Below are 27,931 nucleotides of genomic sequence, written 5' to 3'. Positions count from 1 at the left end.
TTAATGCTTCATGGCTCAGTGACAGAATTTCCCTTATTACTTTCCATAACTGAAGTTTTATATCTTGGCTGTGAAAGTTTAGGGGGAATATTTTAGCTGTTTAAGTGCCAGGAACACAGAAAAACAGAATTTTGCTTGTTTCTCATATGCCAAAACTCCTTGAATTACCAGATTATCCTAGTTTAACCAGTACACTTGGTTTGCTTTAAAATATAGTCATATTTTTAAATGGGGAATTTCACAGAAAATACGTTGAAAGATAGAATTCAAGACCCTCCCTCTTTTTTTTTTTAAAATCATTGACCTGAGAATTTGGGGACCCTTAGATAGTCACTGAAATAGGCCTGGATTTCAGCCTTAACGTTCAATTTGCTGTGTTTTGTTAATTAAAGAAATTACGTTGTGCTGTGTTCGTGGGCCTCTGTCTGCACATGCATGTAAAAGGCATCCATCCAGCATTATGATTTATACAGGAAGTGAGAATGGGGAGTTCTGTGTTATGCTGTGTCTGATGGTGACACTTCTCGGGGCACCCAGGGCGGTGAGAGATCTTGTTGCCACATTCCTCCAGCATGAGGGAGTCTTGCCTGTGCCAACTGGGTGTTAGCTCCCTAACACCACCAGCACTCTTCTCTGGGGCACACCTCCCCGCCAGTAGATGTACCCCAGCCCTGAAGTCCTTTTGAAGTGTCTCCCTGTGGTGTCCAGCCCCAATCACTGGATACCCACAAAAATCCCAGATCCTCCATTCCCAAAGAACAGTGTACCCCAGTTTACCAGTTTTACCTTAGACTACTGCTCCTGTATCATACACAGAATTTGAGTTCAATTATAGTAAAACAAAAGGAAATGTACTGAAGAAAAAATAGAGATTCAACTAGAAAGAAGAGTGAATGATGGAAACAAATGATTTACCTACATAACAAAATCATAAAACATGACCTAGGCCTGCACTTATTAATAGTTCTCTTTCCTAGCTAATAAAATAGATTCTTACCCCAAAGTTTAGTATCTTGCAGTGTTTGCCAGCCCTGAAGAGCCAGCATCCAGTCTTAGGTGAAGCACCCCAGCTCAGCAATATATCTCCTCAGTGAGTGGATCCAGTGTGTCTTTCTCCACCCTGTGATATACTGAATCAGTCTCTTGTCTCTATTCACAGACAAGGCACTCCCCTTGCTGTTCTATCGTTCCTTTTCACTGTCAAATGATTTCAATGTTTAGAGTTTATCTTTGATGATTTTCCAGAGACTTTTCTGGGTTGGTGCAAAGGTGGACAATTGAGAAATACATGACATCATTGGCTAGCCAGACAGAGATGACAACTCGCTCCTGTTGGAATGGGCCAGCACCAAGACACATGATTCTCTGATCACTCGCTTTCCCTCTAAGACCCTAGAGCAGTGTTTCTCAATTATATTTCGCCACGGCACCCTTGCACAGCCATGCCATACCCTCCGCCGTCAAGTCCAGGAAATCTTTCGGCGCCGCGGTGTAGGCTGGTTTCGGTGGCGTGCTCTCTAAGCTGTTTTCCGCGGTGCAATCAGCTGTTCCGCGGCACGCGATCACAACTGTTCCGCGGCGCGCTCATGGCTTTTCAGCAGCGCGCTGACAGCTGTTCGGCAGCACGCGATTTCTGTTAATTTTGGCGGCGCGGTTCCGCTTTTTCACGGAACCCTTCAACTCTGAGGTTCCGCGGAACACTATTTGAGAAACACTGCCCTAGAGGCATAATGCTTGGTGTTACATTATTCTTTGAATAGTACCCATTTATACATTTAAGTATCACTAAGTTACAAGCTTTCAGTAGAGACCTCACATGCTATCCTTTATGGTTAAATATCATGAAAGAAGTGTCTTAGTTTTCTTAGGTGTAGTGAGTTTGTCCTGTCTGAGACAGAAGTTGCTTCTAAGGAAACCTTTACTATTTGGCACCAGTGAGTCTCAGTCACATTGATGCTTTTGTTTGTTCTTGAATTAAGTTCATTCCGATCAGAGATAATTTAAATGAAGTCTGAGTGATTTTGTGGGACTGCTTCTAATATACAGATAGACTCATCTGTTTAAAGTTGATTCCACTTACGTTAATTTTTAATAAGGAATTATATATTTTGAAACATTATTGTAAAAAGTTATTAATTTCAGGAAACATAGTCTGTGATGAGACTCCCGTTTTAGCAGTGTAAACGTGTATATCTTTCCATTTGCTCCTACTTTAATCAGCAGAATCAATCTGTGATGGTTTTTAAATATTGAGAAAGGAAATGTGTGGAATGTTCTAAGTGGCTATAGCTAGAATTAATAGAGTGATGTTAAGGAAAGGTCAGTTTAATCTAAATAATCAGAAAAAAAAACCTCCCCATAATATCTATTAGATGGTGGAGTAGTCTCTCAAACGGTGGAAGCCTCATTGCCTGGCCCATTGTAAGAGTCAGTAGGACAATGAAGTGGGATAGATTATTTAACCTAATAAGTATTTTCCATAACTTAATATGTACAACTGGGGGATCAGCATAGATGCTTCCCTGAAACCACTGCATTGCATAACCAGGCCTGCACTAGGAGAAGCAATTGTGGGAGAGGAATCTGGTGTTCAAGTTCCCAGATGAGTGTTCAACAATTAAGCTGACTCAGGAAGGTTATGATTTGAGGCTAGCTATGGGTGTTTTGTGGCTAAATCACAATTCTACATATTCTTCCTATTCAGTCAGTTTCTTATTTAGTCTCCATGTTGATGGCTTGGAAGGAGTTTTTTCCCCTATCAGTGTGTAAAGCTGGAAGCTGTGATGTGACACATGTCCCCAAAAGAACTAATATATTCCTGTCTGCCTATCAAATATTATGAGAACTAGGGCTGCAGGCTTCAGCTTTTGAGACACCACCTCTCCCACTGCACTAAAGGAGGAATTTTGATAGTTCAGACCAGCAAACATGCTGACTTACTTTCTTTGTACTGTAATTACTTACATTCTTCCCAAGAGATCCTCAGATTTCTAAATTAGAGGCTCAGGAGCGGAGATAAAAAGTGATGTCAAATGAGAGAGAGAGACAGACGATGCATGCAGTATAGGCCAGATTCTGCCCTCATTTATATCCATGCAGTCTTTGATTTCGAGAAGGTTTGTACTACATGCAAGTCCAAGCAGAATTTGTTCCCAAATACTGTCATATACAGTCTATAGATTTAAAAAATAAAAATAAAAAAACCCAGTTTTTTGCATAATCAGAAGCAGTGGAACACCTCCCCTATCATGCAGCAGGTATTTAGTTAAATTGGTTTTTGCAGTGGATCTAGACCTACATACCACCAGTCCATGCAAATGTTCCCATCTTCAGTTTAGTGCACCGTAGCAAGCTCAAGCCAGCGGAAGCACAATGTATGTGTCCAGCAGTCTGCACATTCAGCTTTCGTTTGACTTTCCACATGGTGTAGTGCTCCTAGAATAAGTGGATCAGGTACCACTGCAATCTGTAGTATGGGAGAAACCATAGATTAGTATTACGATTTATTATGGACTCAGGATGTTGCCTCCTTTTGAACAATAACTTTGATTAAAATAAGCTGCTTTGGGAATGTAATACATTTACAGATGATACAAAAACATTTACTTCTACAAACTGCCCAAGTCAGTCTGGATATTGGGGCTATAGCACCAGTTCCCTTCCAGCAGCCAGAAATGGGTCTTTGTTTTGTGAATGTAATGTGACGGCTTTTTCTGCATGCCCTTTAGTACTTTGTGCCTCCAACAGAGAAATGGATTCTTTGAGTATTCAGGTGCTTTCCCAATGTCAAATTGTTGTTTAGGGGGCACTTAAAAGATCATTTCTTTTAACTTTTGACTGCTTCTAATCCTGTTCAGACTCAGCTCAACCTTTGCCATTAACTCTAGGCAGGAGCTTGTAAAGGGATCCATCAGAATTCCTGATCTTATGCTTCACGCTCACCAGTCCCAGGCTGCAAAGGCAATGCAGACCAAAACATCTGCCAGGCATACTCTGCTTCTCCCACAAGGAGATTAGCAGGCTGACATCTGTCTTCTTTGGGGGAAGACAGCACAAAGACCGGGATTGCAGTGGTCTGGAGGTCCAGTCTGGGGGTTCCCACTTGTTCCGTTGTAACCAGATGTTGCTGCACAGCAAGTGTAAAATGATTGAGGGGGACAGGGACATGTACTTCAGCCATTCTGAGCGGTTCCTTATATTAGAAAATGGGATGGTAGATCTTCATGCCACCTGCCCTTTTTGGCTGTCAAGCAGGGTTAGTCAAAATCTTTAGCCTCAGCGTGTACAGATTAGAGTCAGCTAGAAAACATTTCCCTCATTCCTCACTTGTCTCCTTCTGTCTTCCAACTATCAGGTAGAAAAACAGCTAAATCTACCTCTTTTCAGGGAAGGTTTTGGAAGGTTAGTCACAGAAGGCTCAGCCAGTTCCCAAGTTGTTTTATTTAAGTTCTGAATCAGACTCCCTTCAGTGTTATGTCTCTGGAAGGGAAATGTGATCTTTCAATAGCTGAAAGTCATAAATTGCTTAAATAAACAAATTGCAGTAATTTCTAATCAAGATCAGGATCAGGCTCCTTCTGTCAGAGTTCCCATTTCTAAATATTTTAGCTAGACTGTGTATCTTATAATAAAGGCATCATCTTTTTATCAAGCATGTTAAGAAAAAGACTTGTATAATAAGCTCTTGGGAATCAGTGCAGTGAATTCTGGCTTCTGATCCCCCCCTTTATTGGCCAGATTCTGACAGATAAAGATGAACTAATCATTGAATTAAAAACTGATGGTTGCCTACATGCAAGTAACCACAATCTAATTTAATTTGCTATGTGCCAACAGAATATAGTTTTAACCAAATACCCACAGAGAGAGAGAGAGAGTGTGTGTGTGTGTGTGTGTGTGTGGTGCTTTTACAAAGGTCAATTTCTCAAAGCTGAAAAACCAAAATTGAATGGGACAAAATATATCAATCTTAGCAGTGGTGTAGCTCCAATAGTAGACAAGGATGATAATTTTATAAATCATGACACAGCAAAGGGACAGTATTTAATAACTTTTTCTCTTTTGTATTCAGATAGAAGCAGGATGATGCATTATCTTGCAGTAGTAGTGGAATACATTATATTCCATCAGTAGCTAGGGAGGATATTCAACAGCAATTATTAAACATTTTTAAATTGGCAAGACTGGATAACTTGCACCCAAGAGTATTAAAAGAATTGGCTAAGAAGCTCTCTGAACCATTTATGTTGATTTTTAACTATTTTGGAACACGGGGGTAGTTCAGAGAACTGGAAAAAACTAATGTGATGACAATATTTTAAAAGGTTAAACCAGACGATCTGAGATACTATATGCTGTTTAGATGACATAAGCCAATAAAGAACTAAATGATGGTAGCATAATTATCGGCCCTCAACCTGGTTTTATGGACAATAGCTGTTGTCAATCAAACTTGTTTTTAATGAGATCACAAGTTTGATTGATAAAAGGCAACTGTGTTGACATAATATAGCTAGGCTTCTGTAAGGCATTTGACAGAATACACTGGCATTATGATAAAAATGTTAGTAATATACAAAATCAATTCATCCCCCTTTAAAAACTGGTTAACTGATAGATGGCAGAAAGTAATTGTAAATGGGGAATCATCATCCAATGGGGATGCTTCTCTTGGGGTTCCACAGGAATCTGTTCTCTGCTCAATGCTCTTTATTATCTTTATCAGTAATCTGGAAAAAATATAAAATCATTGCTGGTAAAATTTTAATGACAAAAATTGCTGGATTGGTAAATAACGATGGGGACAAGTCAGTGATGCAGACTGACCTTGGTAAAGTGAGCTCATTTGAACAACATGCATTTTAACACAGCCAAAGGCAAGGTTGTAAATCTAGGAACAGAGAATGTTAGTCATTATTATGTTCACCCATCGTGTATCCTGTAAAGCGGTGACTCTGAAAGGGACTTGAGGGTCGCGGTAGGTAACTGATTGAATGGGAACGCCAAATGCCTTGCAGCGGGTGCGAGGGCAAAGGTGGACATGGATTGTGTAAGCAAGGGAATATCAAGTAGGAGTCAGGGAGCTGTTTTACCTCTGTATGTGGCATTAGTGAGATCATTCCTGGAACACTCTCTCCAGTTCTGGTGTCTACACGTCAGACAGTGTGTTGAAAAATTGGAAAGCACTACAAAAATGGTTACAAGTTTGGAAAAAACGTGCCTTATTTTGAGTTTCAGTTTATTGAAGAGAAGGTTGAGGTGACTTTATCACTGTCTACAAGTACCTACATGGGGAAGAGATTTCTGCTAGTAGGTGACTTGACTCTTTAATTTAGCAGAAAAAGTCAACAAGATCCAGTGGTTGGAAACTGAAGTTAGACAAACTCAGACTAGAAATAAGGCTCATTTTTTAACAGAGAGGGTAATTAACCATTGGACTAATTTACATCGGGAAACAGCAGATTATTTATCACTTGAAGTCTTTAAATTAAGACTGGACATCTATCTAAAAGATACTCCGTAGCTCAAACAAAAGTTATGAGTTCGATGCAAAAATTTTTGGGTGAGGTTCTGTGGCCTTTGTTATGCTGGAGGTCAGAAAAGATTATCATAATGTGCTAGACTCAACAGGTAGCTGGCTGAGGCAGGAACAGATGCAGACTGGATCAGGCATACTCTGTCAGACCTAACAGGCAACAGGAGTACTCCTGGCCAAGTGATACCATTGGGCAAAGTCTATATACCAGCTTTGGGATCACCTGAGTGAGTCCTGGCCTCTAGATTGGCTGAACCCTGGTTGAATGGCATGGGGCCTATCACAAGACCTGCAAGCAATTGCTTCTGATGACTCATCCTACTCGGTCTCAGGAATGACTCATCAGGCTTAAGCAGGCTCCGGGTCAGAGGAGAGGTGCTCAGACTCAGATGTAGCACAAAGATAACTCATCACATAATGGTCCCTTGTGGCCTTAAAACCTATTCAGTTCTCAGCTGGTGTAAATTCACGTTAATGGACCAGTTAAGAGTTTTGCCCAATGTATTCCAGACACACCAATCTGTCATGGGCTCTTCCATTTGGGAATTACTGCACCTGGGGCTTTCAGTTAGCCACAGATGGGCTGAGCAGGTTCTAATGACTTCTAGTAGCCAAGAAGTAGCTAGCAGATTTATTCCTTTCCTAGACTCAGTCTCAGAAGGCATAAAAACCACTCAGGTAAGGGGAAAATACAACTCCTGTAAACCTTCCTATTCACTGAGAGATACTTATCTTTAATTTCCTCCCACCTTCAGCTGAGCTGCAGCCACACTGCATCATTCAATTAACCCCCTTAAACAGGGAAAGAAGATGTGTATTTCTCTCTGGGAGAAGTGAAGCAGCAATTTAGAACAAGAAGACAAATAGTTAATTGCTTTTTATGCCCCATCTGCACCTTATTCACTCACCCACACAAATCACTTGGAAAGGAATTCCCAAAGCTGAAAAAGAGCTATTCGTTAAAGGGAAAACATCCCGAGTCTTGGAGACGGGAAGGAATAGAGCTCTGGTCTTCCCCTTGCAGACTCTTTGTTCTCTAGGATCCCCAAACAAGACACACGGGATGGCAAGAAACTCCATCTCTGCTGTGCAGTTCCTGGAGATCTCTCCTTTCCGATACAAACAAAAACAAACAAACAAAAAAGGGTGGGGGTGGGGGTCAGGGAATGGAAAACAAGCAAACTGCTTTGGGTGTGTCTGCCATGCAGGTGAAGGTGATTCCCTGCTCTGGTAGACGTACACGTGCTAGGTTTGATTGTTCTAGGTGTGCTACAAATAGCAGTGTAGTTGCTTGCATACATTCCTAGGGTTCAGACAAGTTGGTACTTGAGCAACTAGTCCATGCCACTGTTGTGGCTACACTGCTCTTCTTAGCATGCTACCTTAATCCAGGCTAGTGTATACATCTCTCCAAGATGGAAATTCACATCTCCAGCTACATGGTAGACATAACCTTAGATGCTGTTGCAAAGATGAAAGACATGATCAGGCTGATTCTGCCACCCTTGCTCATAATGAGCAATTGTTTACTCTGAGAACAGTCCCATTTATTTCAGTCAAAGTGCTCATGCGGTTAGATATTGTTCAGTGTGAGTAGGGCTGGCAGAACTGGGCCCTCTATAACATATGGTATTGTTGTACAATTTGAGTCCATACAAAAACCAACATTAACAAGAGACTAAATTTTAGCTGAAGGAAAGTTTTAGTTGAAAGAATTCTCTGTCACTATCTGCCAGAAATAGGCAGCATTGTATTTCAGGACTAGATTGGTGGGGAAACTAACAGGAAAGACAATTCACAGTTAAAGGTAAGTTCCACTGTTTGAACAAACTCCAGTTCTTTTTCTTTTGATTGAAAGAAGAGAATGGTGAAAGGTACAGCCTGGATTCTTTAAAGTATCTAATTATAGTTTATATTTAGAAGCGGCTAAGAATATATTATTAATTATAAAGAAACTCTAATGCTGAAAAGCTGTTTAATCCATGCCCTTGGTGAACAATAGAACTATTGTACTGATGGAAGGTTATGCAATTAACAGCATAAATACTTATTATGAGTTCAATTGATACCAACTGCCTTATCTTTAGATGGTATTGGATATCCAATAATTTACCAGTTGGCTATTAAAGTGGTGAGAGCAGGAGGCAGTGACTGTTACGGGGAAATTTATATAACGCAGTTTGTGTACTTATTGCCTGCTAATCTATGTGCAGCATTTTAAGTCTCAGTTTACCGTCCAAAATCTCCCCTCCATCACATCAGTGGAAGTCAGTGGGGTTTCATGGGGGTAATTGAGAAAATAAATAGGCCCTATATGTTTAGCAGTTCCTGTGTAACATGTTGGTTATATGGCCCCAGACAATCCCCAGGTCACTTCTTATGAGTGTCATTTGAATTTTATTTCACATCTTTTATATATGAGGTGCATTCCCAACCCATAAACCTTCATTTATCAAACTGTCTGACTAACAAATTCACTCAACCCCATTCCACGTGACACAGACTTCAATCTTTTTAGCTCAAAACCACATTCTCTCTGTGTACTTAACCTACACTAAGGACCTCCTCACAGAGGCAATCCTCTGTTTTAAGTGATTATTTTAAATGATCTCTAACTTTTCCAGTACGATTTCATGCAGTCTTTCAAGACCCACCTCAGGCAACTGAGTTTTGTTACTTCCTTTGATGTCCCTTAAAACAGTTTAAAATCCTAAAGTAGAGTTAAGGGTCTGATTTAATACATCTAAAGCAAGAAAATCCAGAGCTAAATCTGCCAGAATGTGTAGGAAATAACCCTCCTCCTGGCATTCTCCTTTTTGGTCCAGCACAGTAAGGCTGGAACAGTGATGTGGCATGAATAATCTGTAGAATTCTAGCAAATTGCGTACTAGAGCGGGAATGGAGAAGTCAGTGAACACTCGTATCCTCCTCACTCAGATGTTCCCAGTAAAAACAGCTCCTTCCTTTACATTTGAAAGACTCCCAATGTACAAAAAATCCCTTTAAAGTTATTGAGAACGCTGTCCATGTCCCAACAACATGCCATGTGAGGACAGAGTCTGAGGGTGCTCCTGTTGGGAAGAGAGGAGATCACCCTGCCAAGGTATTGACTGGGGTATTTAGTGGAGAGGGAATGGATTAAAGAGAGAAATGGGTGGTGGTACATGAAGGCCTGGGTTTAAAGCCTACTCCTCTATACCACTGCAGCTCTGAGATAGCTGAGGTCCTCCCTTTGAAGCCCCAGAAGTTGTGGAGCAAGTCCACAGTTCAGATTCAGTTCAACCAGTTAAAATTAAGTGATTAGTTTAATATGTACTATCTAGGGGGAAGGCAAAAAGGGTGAGTTTCCAGTCCAGTGGAAACTGTTTGCTGATTGGGCCACAAGGCCCATGGGCTGAAAACCACTGCCCTGAGGCTATGTCATACTGCATGAACCTCCCACCCCAGGTGAACAGACTCATGCTAGTTTCCCTTGAGCTAGAGTGCTAAAAATAGCAATGTGGATGTTGTAACTCTGATGGAGATGTGGGCCAGCCACCTACATCTGCTGGGAATTGCCTGTCCCTGAGGATCATGGGAGAGGCAGTTCAGGCTGGAGAAGAAAATTGCCAACCAAAAATCTTTTTAGAAATTAACCCTTTCTAGATTTAAATTTTCAAAATCCCACCGTAATTGATCTATAGTTGAATGAAAAGGCTCTGAGGCTCCCAATGGTGTGTGTCTGAAAATCAAAAACAATCAAATATACGTCTCTTTGCCAAAAGTATTAGTGCAAAATTCCATCCCAGTGTGTATTCACATTGCTGTGTTACAAACTTCTAAAATAACAAGGGATTTATGGGCAGAATATGATTGATTTACTGCATGCCATAATGTGTAGTAGTTTGCCAAGAACCTCTACAGGCTCTAGTAAAGGAGGTTGGTACTAATAAAGGTGCAATATATTTAAACCAAAACTATGTGAGTTTAAAAAAAAAGGGGGGGGGGGGAATCTTACAGCATTACCACCGATCTAGGTAATTTGATTACAGTCAGACTCAGTGCCCTGAGATATTTGATGATCTGCTTGTTAAGCAAAATAACAGGTCCAGAAACTTCTGATCGAGCAGTGGTGGATTTAGAAGTTGGGAGGCAAGAGCCTGGCTTGAGCCACCACCAGTGAAGGCCCATTCATTAGTGTTAAAGTAGCTGCCTTCCACCCATTTCCTGTCTGTGCCTTCTTGGTCTTATGACTCCCATTTCTCTCCCAACACTTTCCTTTCATCTCCCAGTGTCCCTCTGTTTGACCTTTCCTGATTTCCCACCAAAGTCCTAATGATCTGTGCTGGGACAGCTCTGATCTTCAAATATTGCATCCTCCAAGACTAGTCTAGATCAGTGTGGCCTGGAATTCCTTGTGCCTCTCTGATCCTGGGGAAGCCCATGGTTTATACTGGATTTGAAGACTGGAGTTGGCCAGATCTAAGTCTCCCATGATAGGCTTCCCAGGATATCAGCAAATGTAGAGGACCTCTTTCGGGGTTACAGAAGGGAAAGGGGCACTTACCTGCACTGTACAATGGACAGAGATTCAGTTCAATGTTTGGGCCAAGAATAGGACCAATTCCTATTTTTCTGACCTTATTTGCCCACTGTTCATTCGAAAGTGAAAAAGGCTCCTGGATGAAATTAGTAGTCTTTCTTTTTACACCTGGCAGTAAGAGGGCAGATTGATGGCAAGGTGGCAGTTTGTGCAGAGCATTATGCTAAATCAGTGACTACCACCCTGGTTCTAAAAATAGAGAGTTTGTAGACTATTGACAGAGAGAAAGGAGTACAATCAGCCTACATTTTCACGTCCTTTCAACCAAAGCCATTTGATTTTTGAGTCTCGCTGTTGCCTTGTTAGTGAAATTGACAGTGGAAAATGTTGTCTCTTATAAAAGGGAATGTTTAGTCATTTTCTTATTAGAAATCTATATAAAAATAACTGTGAGCTAATTTTTTTAAACTGTTTTATTCATTTGCCGAGCACTTTCCTATTTTTGGTACCATGAAAGCCTCTTCCACAAGTTCTGTTTCAGCTGTTTCTCATGCCTTAGTTCACTCATAAAACTTTGTATTGTATTTTTTACTTAGTGTGCTTCAACCTTACTCTGTGCCTATCAGCGCACAGACTAAAGACACTAGCACTAAGGTTCCAGGTCCAAAGCTTCTTCACCAACAGAGCTAAAATTGTAAGTTGTGCAAAGGAATTCAAAGGACTTGCATGTAGCAAATCCAGCTTTTTGTTAATCAGTGCTGGGGATTTATTTTTTTCAAATCTAATAGAAAAAGTGGTGGTAAAAACAAGATTTAAGGGTGGTTTTATCTAACAGAATGAGAGAGAGGAGTGTCTAGTGAAGTAGTAGGGGAGATGACAGAAAAGAACAACAACATTCTTCTGTGACGAGAAGCCCTGAATTGGAAGTTCTGCATGTTCCTGTTAAAGGGACATGTACAGTCAAGATTTATAAGACCCACATGTGTTACACAGAAGGAGTCTCTGCTTCTGTAACACCTTTCATCCAAGGATTGCAGAATTCTTCAGATGCATTTAATGAAGGAAGCTTCATAACTCTTCTAGAGGGCAGGGTACTACATCATGTTAGAGATGAGAGATGCTGAAGCACACAAGGTTAAGGCCTGGTCTACACCATAAGCTGCCTCATGTTGACCTAACTGTGTAAGCGTCTACGCTGAAATGTAGCTCCCACCGATGTAACTTGCCTGCTACACTGACTTAGTAACTCCACCTCTGCGAGAGGCATAGCGCTGAGGTCAATGTAGTTAGATGGATGCAGTGTCAGTGTAGACACTGCACTGCTAACATCGACTGCTGTTGGCTTTCAGAAGCCGTCGCACAATGCCTCCCACTGAGAGTTAAATCTGTGCAAGCCCTCCTGGCGAGGACGCGCACTGCTGACGCGAGGAGCATAGCGTGGCGATTCAGAAGCAATGGGGTTACTGCGATGGCTGTCCGTCGACATAATTTAGGTTGATTTAATTTTGTAATGTAGACTTGCCCTACTCATGATGTGGCAGACATGGGAGTGGAACCCAGCTGTCCTGACTGTCATTGCCCTGCTTTTGATCTCAAGACCATGTCCGCTGCTTGATCCATTACCACGTCCGTCTAGTGGCACAGGATACTGTGGCACCAGCCCTTGTGAAGTCGCTTCTGCTTTACATTTTTTATCCGTAGATAACAATGGAATCTGCCTCTGTACTGATTTACGAATGAGTAATGAGCTCTTCCCATAAGAAGATCTGAGCCATTCCTGTAGAGTCAAAAGGAAGGGTTGATGCCCTCCTGAGTTTAAAAAAGTCTGTTCAATCTTATGACTAATAATAAATAATACTTATTATTTGTGTCTTTAGAGCGCTATGCAAATAGTTCTTTGTGTGATTTGTAGCTGTGTCAACTAAGATAACAATAAGGGAAATAAAAATGACATAGTTAGGTATATTTTGATTTTAAGCCTTGTTCTGAAACAACAGGGTATTGTCCATTACCAGAGGCAGGTTACTGGCTGTGATGCACCATTGGTAGGATTTGGTGACAGATCTTATATTCAGCCAGCCCTCAGCTCTAGTGTGTGGGTAAAATCCTGATCCTATTGAAGTCAATGGCAAAATTCCCAATTCTTCAGTTGGGGCAGGATTTAATTCTGTGTACTTTAATATTTCTCCATTATCAGCCCAGAGTAGATAATTGGGCTTGCCTGGTTCCAGAGAGGGTATTGCCAAGCGTTGAAGGTGGCAGCACACAAGGAAATACCAACAGATGGACCCAGAATTTAACTTGTGGAAGCTGCTGTTTCTCCACTCAGACTGGGAGCTCTGCCTGCGAGTGATTAGCCCAGATGCTAGTGCATAGCTGCGCTGCTGCTGCATTAATTTCTTTGCAGGCCAGTCTAAGAAAATGTGCCTTGTGACCATATGGCTATGGGCTCATGAAAGGCACGACGTTGTTTCCGTAGGAATGAGGTGGCAAGCGGCTCATAATACCCAGAATCACGTCTTGCTATCTCAGTCACTTTATTCAGAGAAGGTGGAAATATTCCTGAAGTACGTTTCAGATTGTTCTTGTTAGTATTTTACAGCCATTCTTATGTAGTGACTCTGGATATTCCACGCACTTTATCTCACATCTCTCAGACCGTGTATCATGCTAAGCAGCTGAACATATCCCACTTGCCGTCTCTCCGACTGTCCGTCCATTCATGACCTAGTGGAGAAGCTATTCAGTACCATGTGAAAGAGCTGAGTTCTGTTCAGTCCTGGTGACTCATTCCCAGGCCAGCAGCGGCTGGGCCATCTGAGGAGGCAGCATGCCCAGCTCTTAGTTTTGCAGAGGAAGGTGAGGAGAGGAGGGATTTCTTTGGCCATTTCTAGAAAGGAGATGAGAGGCTCCATAGTGTGTTGTGCTCTTAGCCAATAGGGGAGTTGTTGCCAAACAGGCCCTGAGGGTGTCTGGTGTAAAATAGAGATGGAGAAAATTGAGGATGCTCAGATTTTTTAGAGGGGGGAGGGGTACTCTTACTCTTTCTTTCTCTCTAAATAGGTAGAACAAAAGGAGGAATCTGACTAACTCCAGAGGATCAACAGCATGTGAGCCCTGTCGCATCTTGAGTGAATTTGTAACACTAAGACGTGTCCGTGTATAATGGCAATGAAGATTGGGAGGCATTAGTCACATCAGATATAAGTTTATTATAGCCAAGGGTTTATGCCCTGACTTCCTATGTGCTTGAAGAGAAATAGTTAAATGGATTGTTGGGAGGCAATAATCTCTAATCAACTATCATGCACATTTGGGAGGAGAGAATCCTGGTTTTAAGCTGTGGATCTTTTACAACCGCTGTGCCAAGCACTGTGGTATCTACATACTATTCTCCCATCTGCTCCCGCAGATTTCACAGTTTGAGGACGCCCAGCATTTGTTATATTGACCATTAAAAAACCACACCAAGAGGCTTGTCTACGCAAACACTTATTTTGTGGAAAATTGGGGTGTCAATCTACCCCTCACTAGCCTGCTGTGCACAAAGGGTCTGTCTACACAGCAATGTAAGCCTAGGGTTAATGGGACTCCACTTAGCTGACCAACGTCAGGGAACCCTGGGTTTGAGCATTTACATTGCATTTTTAACCCTAGGGTAAGGATTTTCTGACCTGTACTCAAACCTACGACTGGCGTCCACACTGCAGTGCACAGACCCGAGTCAAAGAAACCCTGTCCCGGTGCCTAGCACCGCCCTGTGTCAACACTGCAGCCCTACGAATGTGTTGCACCGTGGGAAAACTCTGCTGCCCATCCTGTTTCCTAACTGTGGTGGTGTTATTAATGGGGCTCAGGTGCCCATAAGGAGCACATGAGTACATAAATCGCATCATTAGCTCCTTTGGCGGCTGTCTCGGTAGAATGACGGCAATTTGAGAAGGCTTTATACTGAACTACCATCTAATGTGAGAACTGGGCTCGCCACGGCTAGGCTGAGTCACATGGGCAGGAAAATGCCCCTGTTCTGAGGAGAATTAGGACATCAGTCTTCAGGGCTGTCAAACTGTTCAGATGCGACTTGGCAATTCTTCATTTCTAAAATGGGCTGTTCAGTGACGGTGCTTTCGTTTGGTGGGTTTAATGTATTTTTGTCTGTTTGTTTTGAAGTCTGACATACAATGTAGGTTTCAGAGGAAAACCTCACACACATCCCAGCCTGGCAGCTGCGGGCTACAGAGCAGTGAAGGGCAACCCCAGGACTTGGAGTGCATTGTGCTCCAGCCCCCTCCAGGGATCCCTTATCCCTGCTGCCGCTGCACCCCAGGAGGCTGGTATAAGGGATCCCCAGGAGGCTGTGGGGGCAGGCTCTCACTCACCCCGTACACCTTTGCTTACGCAGCCCCAGGGAGTGCAAAGCGGGGACCAAGCCGCTGTGCTGCAGGGAGGGTGAGCAGCCTCTGTGTGAGGGGTCATTCCTCTCCCAGCTTTGCTGAGCCAGGAGCCCTGCCGCTCCCGCCGCTTGCAGGGCAGCTGCTTAGTCCCCACTCTGCTCCCTGGCCCTTGCACCCAGACCCCCTGCCCTCCCTGGGGCTGCGTGTGCGGGGGCGCCTGGGATGCACGCACTGTGTGGCCAGTGAGTGGGAGCCAGCCCCAAAACTTCCCCACAATGAGGAGTTGGAGCCACCACTGCGGGAGGCTGTGGGGAAGTTTTGGGGCTGGCTCCCACTTGTCCTGACAGTGCATGCAGCTGGCGCACCCCTGCACATGCAGCCCCAGGGAGGGCGGGCCAGGAGGAAGGGACAGAGAGCGGAGTGGGACCAAGTGCTGCCTTGTGGAGGGGAGAGGGAGCAGCAGGGCTCCCTGCTCAGCACAACCGGGGGAGGGATGACTCCCAACATCCCGGTGGCTGGGAGCTGCCTCCTGGCTGTCAGCTTTGCTCTGGGCAAGCGCCGCACAGCAGCAGGGAGCAGGAGCAGGAAGGGGGAGCGCACTCAGCCAGGCAGTAATGGCGTTCCTGGCCACTGTGCTGGCTGCCCGCAGCGCTGCGCCTCTGCCTCTGGGAACTCTGGGATAAATCCAGAGAACTTCGGGGACCCAAGTCAAGCCAGGGCTGCATGCACACAGGAAAGCAATAGGGCTCAGTCCCTAGGCTCCAGGTTAACACGGGCTCAGAACCTCCAGCCCTGTGGAGACCTGGGGCCCTAGGTCTGAGCCCTAGGTTAGCACAATTGGTTTGTGGACCCAAGGGGGGGAGGGAGTAGGCTTCTTAAGCCCAAGCTTACATCTGAGTAGATATATTCAACGTGTCTGTGCAGACCCTGCTGCTCTGCGCACTCATAGTGCCCTGGCGTGCTTTGATCTGCTTTGCTTTGAAACTGGAATAGACTAAAGTGCGCTATAGGGAACTTTTTGTGCATGGTAGCAGCGAAACATGGACCCTTAGTGATCAGCAAGCTAGTGTGGGGTACATTTACACCCCAGCTTGTCACGAGCTAAGGGCTTGTGTAGACAAGCCCTTACTTACTGTTACTCTGCCTTGCAAGAGGGGCAGATGATAGGAAATGGCCCGATTTTGCAACAGAGCTCAGTACCCCACACATTGAACGGTGCTAAAAATCTGACCATAAGTGTCAGTGGAAACTGCGGAGCCCTTTAAAAAATCTGGCCCTGCGCCCTTTTGAAATTCTGGCCCCATGAGTCTTTTCAGTCTGTTACAGTCGTTATCTTGCCTCTTTCCATAGTGCTCAAATCAGTTTATATAATAAATATTAAAGCTGCTGGCAAGACCCCCCAGGAATCCCTTTTATCATCTATCCCAACAATAAGTGGCTTTGTAATGCCCCGGTTCTTTATTGTAAAGCATAGCGACACCGCTCTTGTGAAAGCTTAGGCCAGAATTACTCAGCGGAGTAACTCTTTATTTTGGTAATTAGGATTAACCCTGGGATTTTGAATTCCTGGTTCTAGTTTTCTCTGATCTCAGAGATGATCATTAGCAGTGTGTTCATCGATGTAAAACCAATGCATGCGCTAGCTGTTCTAAGCATGTTGAGACCTTTGTAGAGTAAGCACGTTTTAATCATCTTGTCTCTAAGTGATGAAAGGTTGGATGGGAACTATGGGCTTCTAACCCATGCGGCCCTAGAGAGAGCTGTTTCTGTTCAAAACACCTAAGAATGCATTGAGGAAGAGCTGTACTTTTCTGTGCAGCAGAATTAAATCCAAGTACATCCTTTTCCATTCCCCAGAGAACTTCTGAAAACAAGTCACTGTCAAACAAATCATACTGTAGAAGTGAATATTTTATCAGGCTTATCAAATATTATCCCGTTAACGATGTTGCAATTTCTTGAGCTTTCTAGTTATATTTTCTTATTGTCCTTTCTTAATTAGTCTTTGGGTCATTTATAGTCATTTATATTCAAAGCCTCAAATAAACTAATTATCATGAGCTGCAAAAATAACACTCATTTCAGGGTTTTCCCCTGTAATCTGCCTTCATACTCACTGAAAAGTTATTTTATATATGTGCATATATAGCCACTGCAGAGGGTCCAGACAGGTGGCAGCAGTGCAAATTCCCCAGTGTCCTGCCAACGTGCCTCAATCCTGACTCATCTACTAAGGACGAGTGGATAAATTAGTCTCCAGACATCCTTCCCTCTCTGCTGAGACTGCCAACAAAGGGGCCAGGTGTACTGGTTGTTTGATGGTCTCATCCAGCTGTTTAGATGCCACAGTCTCATTTCATGTGAGCCAGCAATCCAGATGTTCCATGCTGGTGTGGGCTGGATTTGGTCTGAAACCTTAGAAGTAAAAGGCTCCTTTTTTTTTAATCCACAATCCTCTGAGTATCTATAATGTAAATATAGATACAGTGTAAGAACCAAATTCTGCCACTGAATGTTGAGTTCCAGTGACATCAGGGGAAGCTGAGAGGTCATACAGAATTTGCCACTCCAGTGTATATATACACATACATATGACACATAGCTTGATGTGGTAGGAGAAGGAATTGACTGTGGAATCTTAATCTGTTTTGCACTTAATGTATGAAATCTTTCTGTTTGAACTCCCATGAATGTGTTCTTGATTTTTTGGGGGTATTATTAATAGATAAACCCATATTTAGACACCTAAATAAGTTGTTATATGACTTTTGTATCAATATCAAAAGCATTCACCAGGCCAAATTCATCACTGGCGACAGTGAATTTGGTCCACCATGATGAGTGGTACGTGATTATTAGAAGAAATAGTAAATATTTGCTGCTGATTATAAGAGAAAAGCTTTGTTTGTTTTTTGCCTTTTTGGGGGGAGGAAAGGGGGTAAATAGGAATAATAATGAGGATACTTAGTGCTTATAATAGCACCTTTCAGCTGAGGATCTTAATGTTTTACAGAGATGAGTAAACTGAGCTGATGCATGAGTGACTTGTCTAAGGCCACATGTGAATCAGTGGGTAAACCGGCATTAAAATCAACTAATAGAATCCTAATTTCCAGAACCCTGCTCCAACTCCTGCATGAAGGGAGAGGGAATGCATAAGGAAGGGAGATGTTAACAGAAACTAGAACAATGTAACTGTGTAATATAGCAACCACATATAATTCAGAAAGGGACAAATTCTGAATTGACTTAAACCCCATGCAGTCCCTGTATTTTCAGTGGAACTGCATAAAGTATAAGTTAGCTATGAGTTCAGAACATATATGCAAACATCTGAATGATGAGCAGGGCTGTTAATCACATGCATCTTGCTTCATAAACCTCCAGAAGTCAGGAGTATATCCTAACTGGAACTGGAATTCCATGTAACAGTGTTTAGTTTTTTGCTGACTACAAGCTTCTAACAATTTTGTTTTTGCAATAATGTTTGCTCTGGGTAGAGGCACAGAGGTCATGATCCTGCCTTCACTGAATTCAAAGGGGGTATCTCCTGGCACGGAAATATGGGGGTCCGTCTTGGCTTTCATCTACAAGAGTGGGGAGGAATTCCTGACATTCAGGAAGGAAGATGCCAGTCCCTGTGGAGGTTCCCAGTTAATGAAACCCAAACCTACTTTTAAATTAAGAGCCATACCATTAATGAGGGTTTGAAAGATCTGTAACAAAAGCTGCATTGGAAATTGTGGAGGCGCAATTTATTTGACACAATAGAAATAATAATTAATAAATAAAACTATTCTGCCTGGCATTCTCTCCTGTGCTAATTAAAGCTTTCTGAAAGAAACAAGAAAAAAAGATCTTGGGTATTCTTAAAACAGAGATACTGGAAAAACTGCTCCATCATTAAGATGGTGCATTTCCACAAAGGATGCTTGTTCCACAGATGTAGTCTGTTGATGAAAAGTCTTGTAGGTTTCCCACCAGTAGAAGTTGCTTAATTACATTTTATGCATGCTCTTAGAGTACCTGTATGGTGAGAACCTGACAAATGGTCTTCTGAAAGCAAATCAATTCTGTTCTCTTGGGCTTTCTTGAATATACATGATGTCCGGCGCCTGAAAAGCTCAGCAGTGGCACAAGAGGAAGCCAAACAGTGGGGCGCCAGTTAGCCTCTATGGTTCTGTGAAAGACTTTGTAGCCTCATGTAGAAAGAAAAAGAAGAATGTGTCATTGGCTGTAGTGAGAAAATGGAACCTTCTTGTCTCTCTTGCTCGTCTCCTTATAAATAAGGTATTGTTGTCCACCCTTGGCATTTGCAGTTCATTGTGATAAATTGGTCTTGATGTGTCTGACATTTTAACCAAGTTGTTTAATGGTCTATTTCTGAAAAGGCAGTCCTTGCTATAGTTTACATCTGCATAGAATATCCAACTTAGACAGTCACTGTCACGTACTACATTAACCATTTCCCTCCCAGTCTTGTGGAGTATGTTAAAATCCCACTGCATTTAATTGTCTTCGTATTCCTACAAGCTTCTTCTTTGAGATACCGTTGGGTATTTCTCCAGTCCTCTCACTTTGATTTTGTTCAGTTTCTCTCTCTTTTACATCTCATTTTGCTCTGAGTACTTGGCTTCGGTGCAAAGATGCAAAGATCACTTGGTTACCGTAGCCACTGGGGCCTGGCTCAGTGCAAAGAGTTGATGAACTGTGACAAGTGACAGCTTCTATCCCTGCATTCTGCAAGCTCATCTGCTCTGATTTACTTTTGTTAATGTCTCTAATTACTCTGTCAATGAGATGATTAACCTCGCCGTGCTACTCTCCATAAATAGAATTCTCCAGTCCTACCTTCCCCATTCCTCCTGCTTCCCCAGGCTGTTCGGCTGCTGTGGACAGATGGCTAGAGTAGTGCTCACAATTAAACTGTGACTGCTCCATGACCTTCCTGCAGGTCAATGATCACCTTGCATTACAATGTCAGTTGCCATTACGAGTTGTCTTCCTCAAAACCAAATGTGCTAGAGAATACTTCCCATTCTCTTCACCCCTATGCTAAGCCCCGGATATAGTCAGAGAAGAGTTCTCTTCCTGTGTAACCCACAGACAGGAGATTGTCTTTGAAAATGTCATTTTGAAACAAAATATTGAAATGGCTCATTTTGAAAATGTCGAAACAAAATGTTTTGACATTTCCGATTTGTAAAAGCTTTTTTTTTTTTTTCCAGCTGAAACTGCTGAGTTCAATCCAAATTCACAAATAGTTTCAGTGCCCCAAAAATGCACAATATTAGCTTTCTTCCTGTCTTCTGGAACTTCCCCAGTGCTTCAAGAATTATTGAAAATCAGTACTAATGATCTAGCAAGCTCTTGTGTTAGCTCTTTTAAAACTCTTTTCTGGACCTGCTGATTTAAAAATGACTAACTTAAGTAGCTTCTGCTCAACATCCTTCATAGCTACTAGTGAAACGGAAAGAGGGTTATCATCACCGTATAATGTGACTGTATCATCTGCTATTTCCCAAAATACAGAACAGAAATATTTTTTGAACACGTCTTTCTTTTCTGTTTTATTATTGATAAATCTGCTATTTCCATCTAGCAATGGACCAATATGATTGTCAGGATTTTTTTTGTTCCTAATATATTTTTAAAAACTTCTTTTTGCCCTTCACTCTGCTGATCATAGATTTTCTTTGTGTCCCTTGGCTTCTCTTATCAATTTTCTACGATTCCTAACTTCTGATTTGTACTAATTACTATCAACTTCCTCTTTTTTCCATTTGATATATATATATATATATATATAATTACATCTGCCGTCCCTTCCCCTCTAAACCAGGTTGGTTTTTTAATCAGCACAGCCTTCTTCGATTGTGGTTTTTTGGGCATATAGTAAGATATTCTTAAATGATTCCCAATTATCATTCACATTTTTCTGATTAAATTCTTCCTCCCACATGATTTGGTTAATAGTTGCTTTCAGCGTTATGAAATTGACCCTGTTAAAGCATCAGGTAGATATGTTGCTGGTCTGGATTTTATTCTGCTTGCACATTATAAATGTGATCAAGTCCCGATCGCTTGTACCTAAGCTCCCATTAACTTTTAGTTCTGTGATCAGTTCTTCTTTATCTGTTAGGACAAGTTCTACTATAGAATTCCCCCATGCTGGCTGCAACACTTTTTGAGTTACTTATTGGTTTTTTAGTGGTCAAGGAAAATATCATTTCTGGAGTTTTCATGCTTCTGTTTTGAAGGGGATAAGAGATTTCCAGTGTAAATTGACAACTAAAGCAGTGTTTGCTTGCTCCTGTCTGTGTTTATTATTTTTGCGGCTCAGTAAGATATTCTCTGTTAATGAGCGCTCCCAATGTCTTTTCCTTTTTTCTGTTAGAAAAGGATTGTTTGAACTATTCAGGCAAGCTGGAAAAGGACTGCTTGGCACAGCAGTGCAGTTCTGGTGATTCTCAACCTGAGAACACATTGAGATAATAATATCATGAGCAGCAATGCATAGAAAGATACTGTAATCATGGTAATCTTGTTCCATGGTGTAAGTGGATTGCCACAGAGGTCAGGAAGGAATGTCCTCTCATGTACAGTATTGCACAGTTGACTAGTGGTCTGATTTTTCAGAGGTGCTGTCTCATTGACTTCAGTGGAATTAACTGGGTGCTCAATACCTCTGAAAATCAGGCTAATGAAGCTGGTGGCAAAGGGAAAGGCAGACTGTCTTCTTCTGAACTATCTGATGTAGTCACCTGCCAAAGGCAGGGTATTGGACTTGCCTAAATGGACCAGTGCTCTGATCTGGCCTGACAAATATTTTGTTTCTTACAGAATAAATAATATTATTGGGGAAAATATTTAATGTTTTATTAATCTTCCCAAGTTTGGCTGATTGTTTTATTAAACCATTTTTAAAAAAAAAAGCCTAAATATAGTGTTTTTATGACCATTGCATAATCTAGAAAAGAATGAAATTTAAACAACATGTAGTGAGAAATGATAGCTAGCTTCTGCCCCAGTGTTGTCTTCTCCCAGAGTTACAAAGCAGCATTACATGTGTTGTTAGCTGGCTGGCAGGAGTAAGTGAGTGTTGGTTTTGCATGACATATTGGTCGCGCACAGAAGCAGAGGTCAGTACATACAGTCAGAGGACAGAGAAGATAGAAAAAAGAAATCCACCATTAGCCTTTATGATTTAATGAGACTTCCTTCAAGGTGGTTGGTTGATACTTCTAGGATTATTAGAGGCAATTCTGAAGCCCAGTTCTTAAAGTTGGTGGGGCTGTCCATAGTCTTCCAGCAAGCACATAGAAAGTTGGTCATCTCTTTGTGTAAATACCTGCATAGGGCTTTTAATGAAACACGTTTTACTTCTGTGTTGAGGCTTCTCCCTTTACAATTAAAACCTCATCCTATCACAGCAGGCATAAGCTTTCGTGAGCTTCAGCTCACTTCCTCAGATGCGGTTGGTAGAAATGATACAGCAAATAGGAAACATATATAGGAGGTAACATATGCATATGTTATCTCCTATATATGTCCTATTTGCTGTATCATTTTTACCGACTGCATCTGAGGAAGTGAGCTGAAGCTCACGAAAGCTTATGCCTGCTGAAATTAAATTTGTCAGTCTTTAAAGTGCTACAGAACTCTTGTTGTTTTTGCTGTATACAGACTAACAAGACTACCCCTCTGGAACTCATCCTATCACATATGCACAAAATCTTATCATCATTAGTTTGAACAGAGAAATCCATTTGAAAACTTTTTCTAGAAAGAGAAGTTGGAATGTTGAGTGAGTGACTGTCTAATTGGATGAACTTTCCAGAGTACTTAATTATATGGTTTAAAGTAAACCACAAAATGCTATGGGATTGTGTAGTTACGCTAAATATAGATTTGAGTCTCATTTTACATGTACTGGTAGAAATCAGAAATAACTCATTGGAGTCAAGGGAGTTCCAGCTGTGTAGAACTAGTGTAAGTGAAAGAAGAATGAGGACCCCAGTGCATCAGTGCATTTTCTTTCCTTTAGAGATTCTATTTCTGCAAGTCTTTCCTTCCCCTAAGCTTGTTTGTGGTCCAGTGCCTTTGATCTTGGTCTTGTCTAATTTTCAGCCAACTGTAGTTACATGTGTACAAAATCTGATGAGTTTATGTTTTATCCTGTCTGCTGATCTCCCTTGTCTAATGGAGGAAATCTCTCTTGCTTCATGAAATTCAGAAATAGTTGTATAGTAGCCAAAAAAAACCCAAAACACCAAATCCCAACAACAAAAAACCACACCACAGAATTAGCTGCTAGTAGAGCAATTAATAATAAAAAGTATGTCAGACAAATTATTTACTGAGTATTTAAATTTAAATAAAGATCAGTTCAGAAGTTCCTTAGTCCAGTGGTTATATTGTGATTACCTGCATTTGGGTTTTGGTATTAAAAACGTGCCCAATTCCCATTGATATCAGTGGACTCTGCCACTACTTATAGGAATTTTACCTGGATATCAGTTTCAGAATTTGGCCACATTATATATACTAAAGCCAAGGTCTCTTTAATGTCTACAGTTTTTTCATGTCTAAATTTATTTTTCTTCTGTTTTGTTTTTTTTTATAAAGCCAAACAAGTGTGCCCAGCTGAAAAAATTAGCTGTGGAGATTCAAGCAACAAATGTATCCCGTCATCCTGGAGGTGTGATGGGGAGAAAGACTGTGAAAGCGGAGTTGATGAGGCTGGTTGCACTACTGGTGAGTTATAATAATACCTAATATCTGTATAGCAGCTTTCATCCAGAAGGCTTATGAAGTGATTTACAGATTGCATGTGAATGGATGATTTTTTCCACCAACGAACTCCACAGTCACTCTGTATCTGCAACGCTATACAGCAGATTTTAGGAAGAGAAATTACGGTTAACATCTCCATTTGGAGCTGCTTGAGGAACATAGAATAGATTTTGCGTACAGCTTAGTATTCTTTTATCGGTCTAGTAGAGTGCAATTACATTATAGAACACAGCTGGAATTTGGTTAGGGTATATGGGTTACCACATTTACTCATGCAAAAAGTGCCATAGGGGCTTAAATGGGCAACAGACCTTGGTTTCATGTGTCTTCCTATAGACAGCACACTGCCTCAAGCCCCATACTGGATCTTGGATGCATCACACTGATTCAGAGGGAAAAAGTGCTTCCTCCTGAATCACCAACATCACTTCTTGCAAAGTCTCTGTTTTATTTGAGGGCTGCCATCCAAGATACTGGCTATGCCCACCTCTGATCAATTAAGGAGTTCTGACAAGGTCACACAGCCAAATTGGTAAGGCTATTAATTGATTTTTTTGATGGCCCAAATGATCTCTTTCTTCAGCCAGATTTCTCTTTGAAGTTCACTCTTTTCTCCAGGCCTGTCAGTTCTGATTGTCCATAGCTCGTTTCTCAGACATTTCATTCGTTTGTTTGTTTTTTAAATTCAACAATATGGAATCCAAGTTGGAAATGCTGATAACTCTGGGTAACTACACCCTTAAGGGCTCTGTCTCTCACTTTGTATGTTCCACTGGTGCCCCTCCATGTCTGTTGTCACATTTTTTAGTCTTCAATAGAAATTTAGAGCCCCTTGCAGAGTGAAAGTGCCATGCACACCTATGGCATTAGTGTGTATAAATAAATGTAATAATGATCACTCTTCAACAGCTTTTAGACTGAGATCTATGTTTATAGATTCATAGAGTTTAAGGCCAGAATGGACCATTAGATCATCTAGTCTGATCTCCTGTATATCACCAGCCATTATATTTTACCCAGACTCCTGCCTGTATTGAAACCCAATAACTTGGTGAAAGCATATCTTGGAAGAGAGCATCCAGTCTTGATTTGATCACATCACGAGATGGCTAATCCACCACTTCCCTTGGTAGTTCATTCCAGTGGTTAATCACCTTCACTGTTTAAAAAACAAATTATATCTAACTTTTAATTTGAATTTGTTTAGCTTCGTCTTCCAGCCATTGCTTCTTGTTCTGCCTTCCTCTGCTGGATTAAGGAGCCCTTTAGTACTCCGTATTTTCTCCTTGTGAAAATACTTATACACTGTAATCAAGTCACCTGTTGATTCTTTTTTTGATAAACTAATCAGATCGAGCTCTTTTATGTATCTCACTTTAAGACATTTTTCCAGCCCTCGAATCATTTTTATGACACTTTTCTGCTCCATCTTCAATTTTTCAACATCCTTTTAAAATGTGGATGCCAAAACTGTACGCATCATTCCAGTATCAGTCTCATCTGTGCTGTATGCAGAGATAAAATCACCTCCCTACTCCCCTGTTTATACAGTCAAGATCTGTACATCCGTAATAGGATCTGTATTCGCCCTTTTCGCCACAGCATCACATTGGGAGCTCATGTTGAGTTGCTTTTCTACTCTGACCCAAAATCCTTTTCAGTCACTGCTGCCAAGGAGACAGTCCCCCATTCTGTAGGTCTGGCCTGCATTCCTTGTTTCTAGATCTGTAACTTCATATCTGGCTATAACGAAACACATTTGTTTTGACTGGGCCAAGGTCACCAACCAATCCAGCTCACTCTGTATGACTGCCTTGTCCTCCTCATTATTTATCACTATACCAATCCTTGTGTCATCTGCAAATTTTAGCAGCGGTGATTTTTTTTTATTTCCTTTGTTGAATAGCATCAGGCCTAGTTCCAATCCCTGTGGAATCCCACTAGGAACAACCCTATTCAGTGACATTTTCCCTTCAACAACTTCCTTTTGAGTTCTCTCAGTTCTTAATGCATCTATCATTCTGCTCTGTTGATATTGTACAGTGCATGTTTTTTAATCAGAGTTTTGTGTGGTACTAAGTAAAACACCGTTGCAGAAGTCTAAGTATATGATATCTAGATAGTTCCCTTTATCAGCCAAACTTGTAATGTCATTGAAGAATGAAATCAGGTTTCTTTGACAAGACCTGTTTTCCATAAAAAGCACATTGACTGGCATTAATTATATTCCTATCTTTTCATTTTGTATCAATTGAATTCTGTGTCATTTTTTCCATTATTTTGTCCAGGACTGCTGTCAGGCTCACTGGCCTCTAATTACTTGGGTCGTCCTACTTGCCCTTTTTGAAAATTGGCACATTAGCACCCTTTCAGTCTTCTGGCATTTCCCCTGTATTCCAAGATTCATTAAAAATGAATGTCAGCAAGACGAAGATCTTTTCAGCCAACTTTTTTTAGGACTCTTGGGTGCAAGTTATTCAGGCCTGCTTTTTAAAAAATATGTGACCCTGGTAAATATCATCCTTAGTTACTAATGGACTAGAAAGTACTTCCATTGTTATCTGCAGTATTGTTATAGCTGTGTAGATCCCAGGATATTAGAGGGACAGTGGGTGAGGTAATATCTTTTATTGGATCAACTTCTGTTGATGGAAGGAACAAGCTTTTGAGGTTACACAGAACTCTTCTGTTGACGAGAGAGACAAGCTTTCGTGCTTACACAGAGCTCTTCTTCAGATCTTCTTTAGGTCTGACCTCTCTGAAAGGTGGGAAGCTTGTCTCTCTCACCCACGGAATTTGGTCCAATAAAAGATATTACCTCACCCACATTATCTCTCTAGAAAGTCCTTCATCATCCTCAGATGAGACGAGAACCTCATCCTGCTTCTTTCCAAGTACAGAGCAGAAAGGTTTGTTGAACAGATCTGCCTTTTCTGCATATTATTAACAGGTTTACCATCTCCATATCTGTTCCATACAGCATTGAGCACCTGGTCATTACTCAACAAATTATAATCAGTAATAATAAAAGCAGGATGTTCCTCTTCCCAGTATTTACAATATATCCAGATGATATCACAAAGCCATCTCAGATTTGGCTATCTCATTAATAAGTTATGCAAACCTCTTTAAGAAGATGCTCTTTTACCAATGAACTGTCTGCAATAGATTGTTTAGATACATGCACCTTTCTCCCTCTGCATTTATGTCACTCTCCTCTAAAATGTATCTGATTCTAAGCAATACCTCTCCATTTAATTATGCAGGAAGCATGCAGGAAGCCAAGTGATTCTCAAACGTGGCCCAAAGAAACCATCCTGGAAGTCTGCAGAATTTATTTTTAAAAGCAGTGGAGAAAGGAGAGCATCTCCCCTGTAATCTCTTTAGGATAGGGACTATGGCTAACTGTTTGACTTGTACAGTGCTTAGCACACATCTGGGGTAGTATGAATAATTGATTATGATAATTAATAACAGAAGGTGAGGCCATGAAAAGATCTCTCATTTAGAATACTCCACAGAATGGATAAAATGTGACAATCACTTGAAGAAACAATGTGCCGGATCCTCAGGTATTGTAAATTGGAATAGTTCATTGACTTCAATAGAGTTATGACACATTACAGCAGCTGAGGATCTGGCCTAAAATGTTCACCTGCTACCTAGTGCCAAATGGAAAAGCTT

General features: G+C 41.5%; 1 protein-coding gene across 1 annotated transcript in view; it reads left to right on the top strand.

The window, feature by feature from the left end:
• Nucleotides 1-27,931, top strand: part of LRP8 (LDL receptor related protein 8) — a 260,617-nt gene that overhangs the window by 160,824 nt on the left and 71,862 nt on the right. Inside the window, exon 4 of the mRNA XM_067535605.1 lies at nt 24,080-24,208. Within this exon, the coding sequence (XP_067391706.1) occupies nt 24,080-24,208 (129 nt within the window). The remainder of the gene's footprint in view (nt 1-24,079; nt 24,209-27,931) is intronic.

This window comes from Emydura macquarii, unplaced genomic scaffold, assembly GCF_026122565.2.
Source record: "Emydura macquarii macquarii isolate MOO-44397 ecotype Brisbane River unplaced genomic scaffold, CSIRO-AGI_Emac_v2 contig_3506, whole genome shotgun sequence".
Lineage (NCBI taxonomy): Eukaryota > Metazoa > Chordata > Testudines > Chelidae > Emydura > Emydura macquarii.
This window is presented reverse-complemented; position numbering and strand designations above follow the sequence as displayed.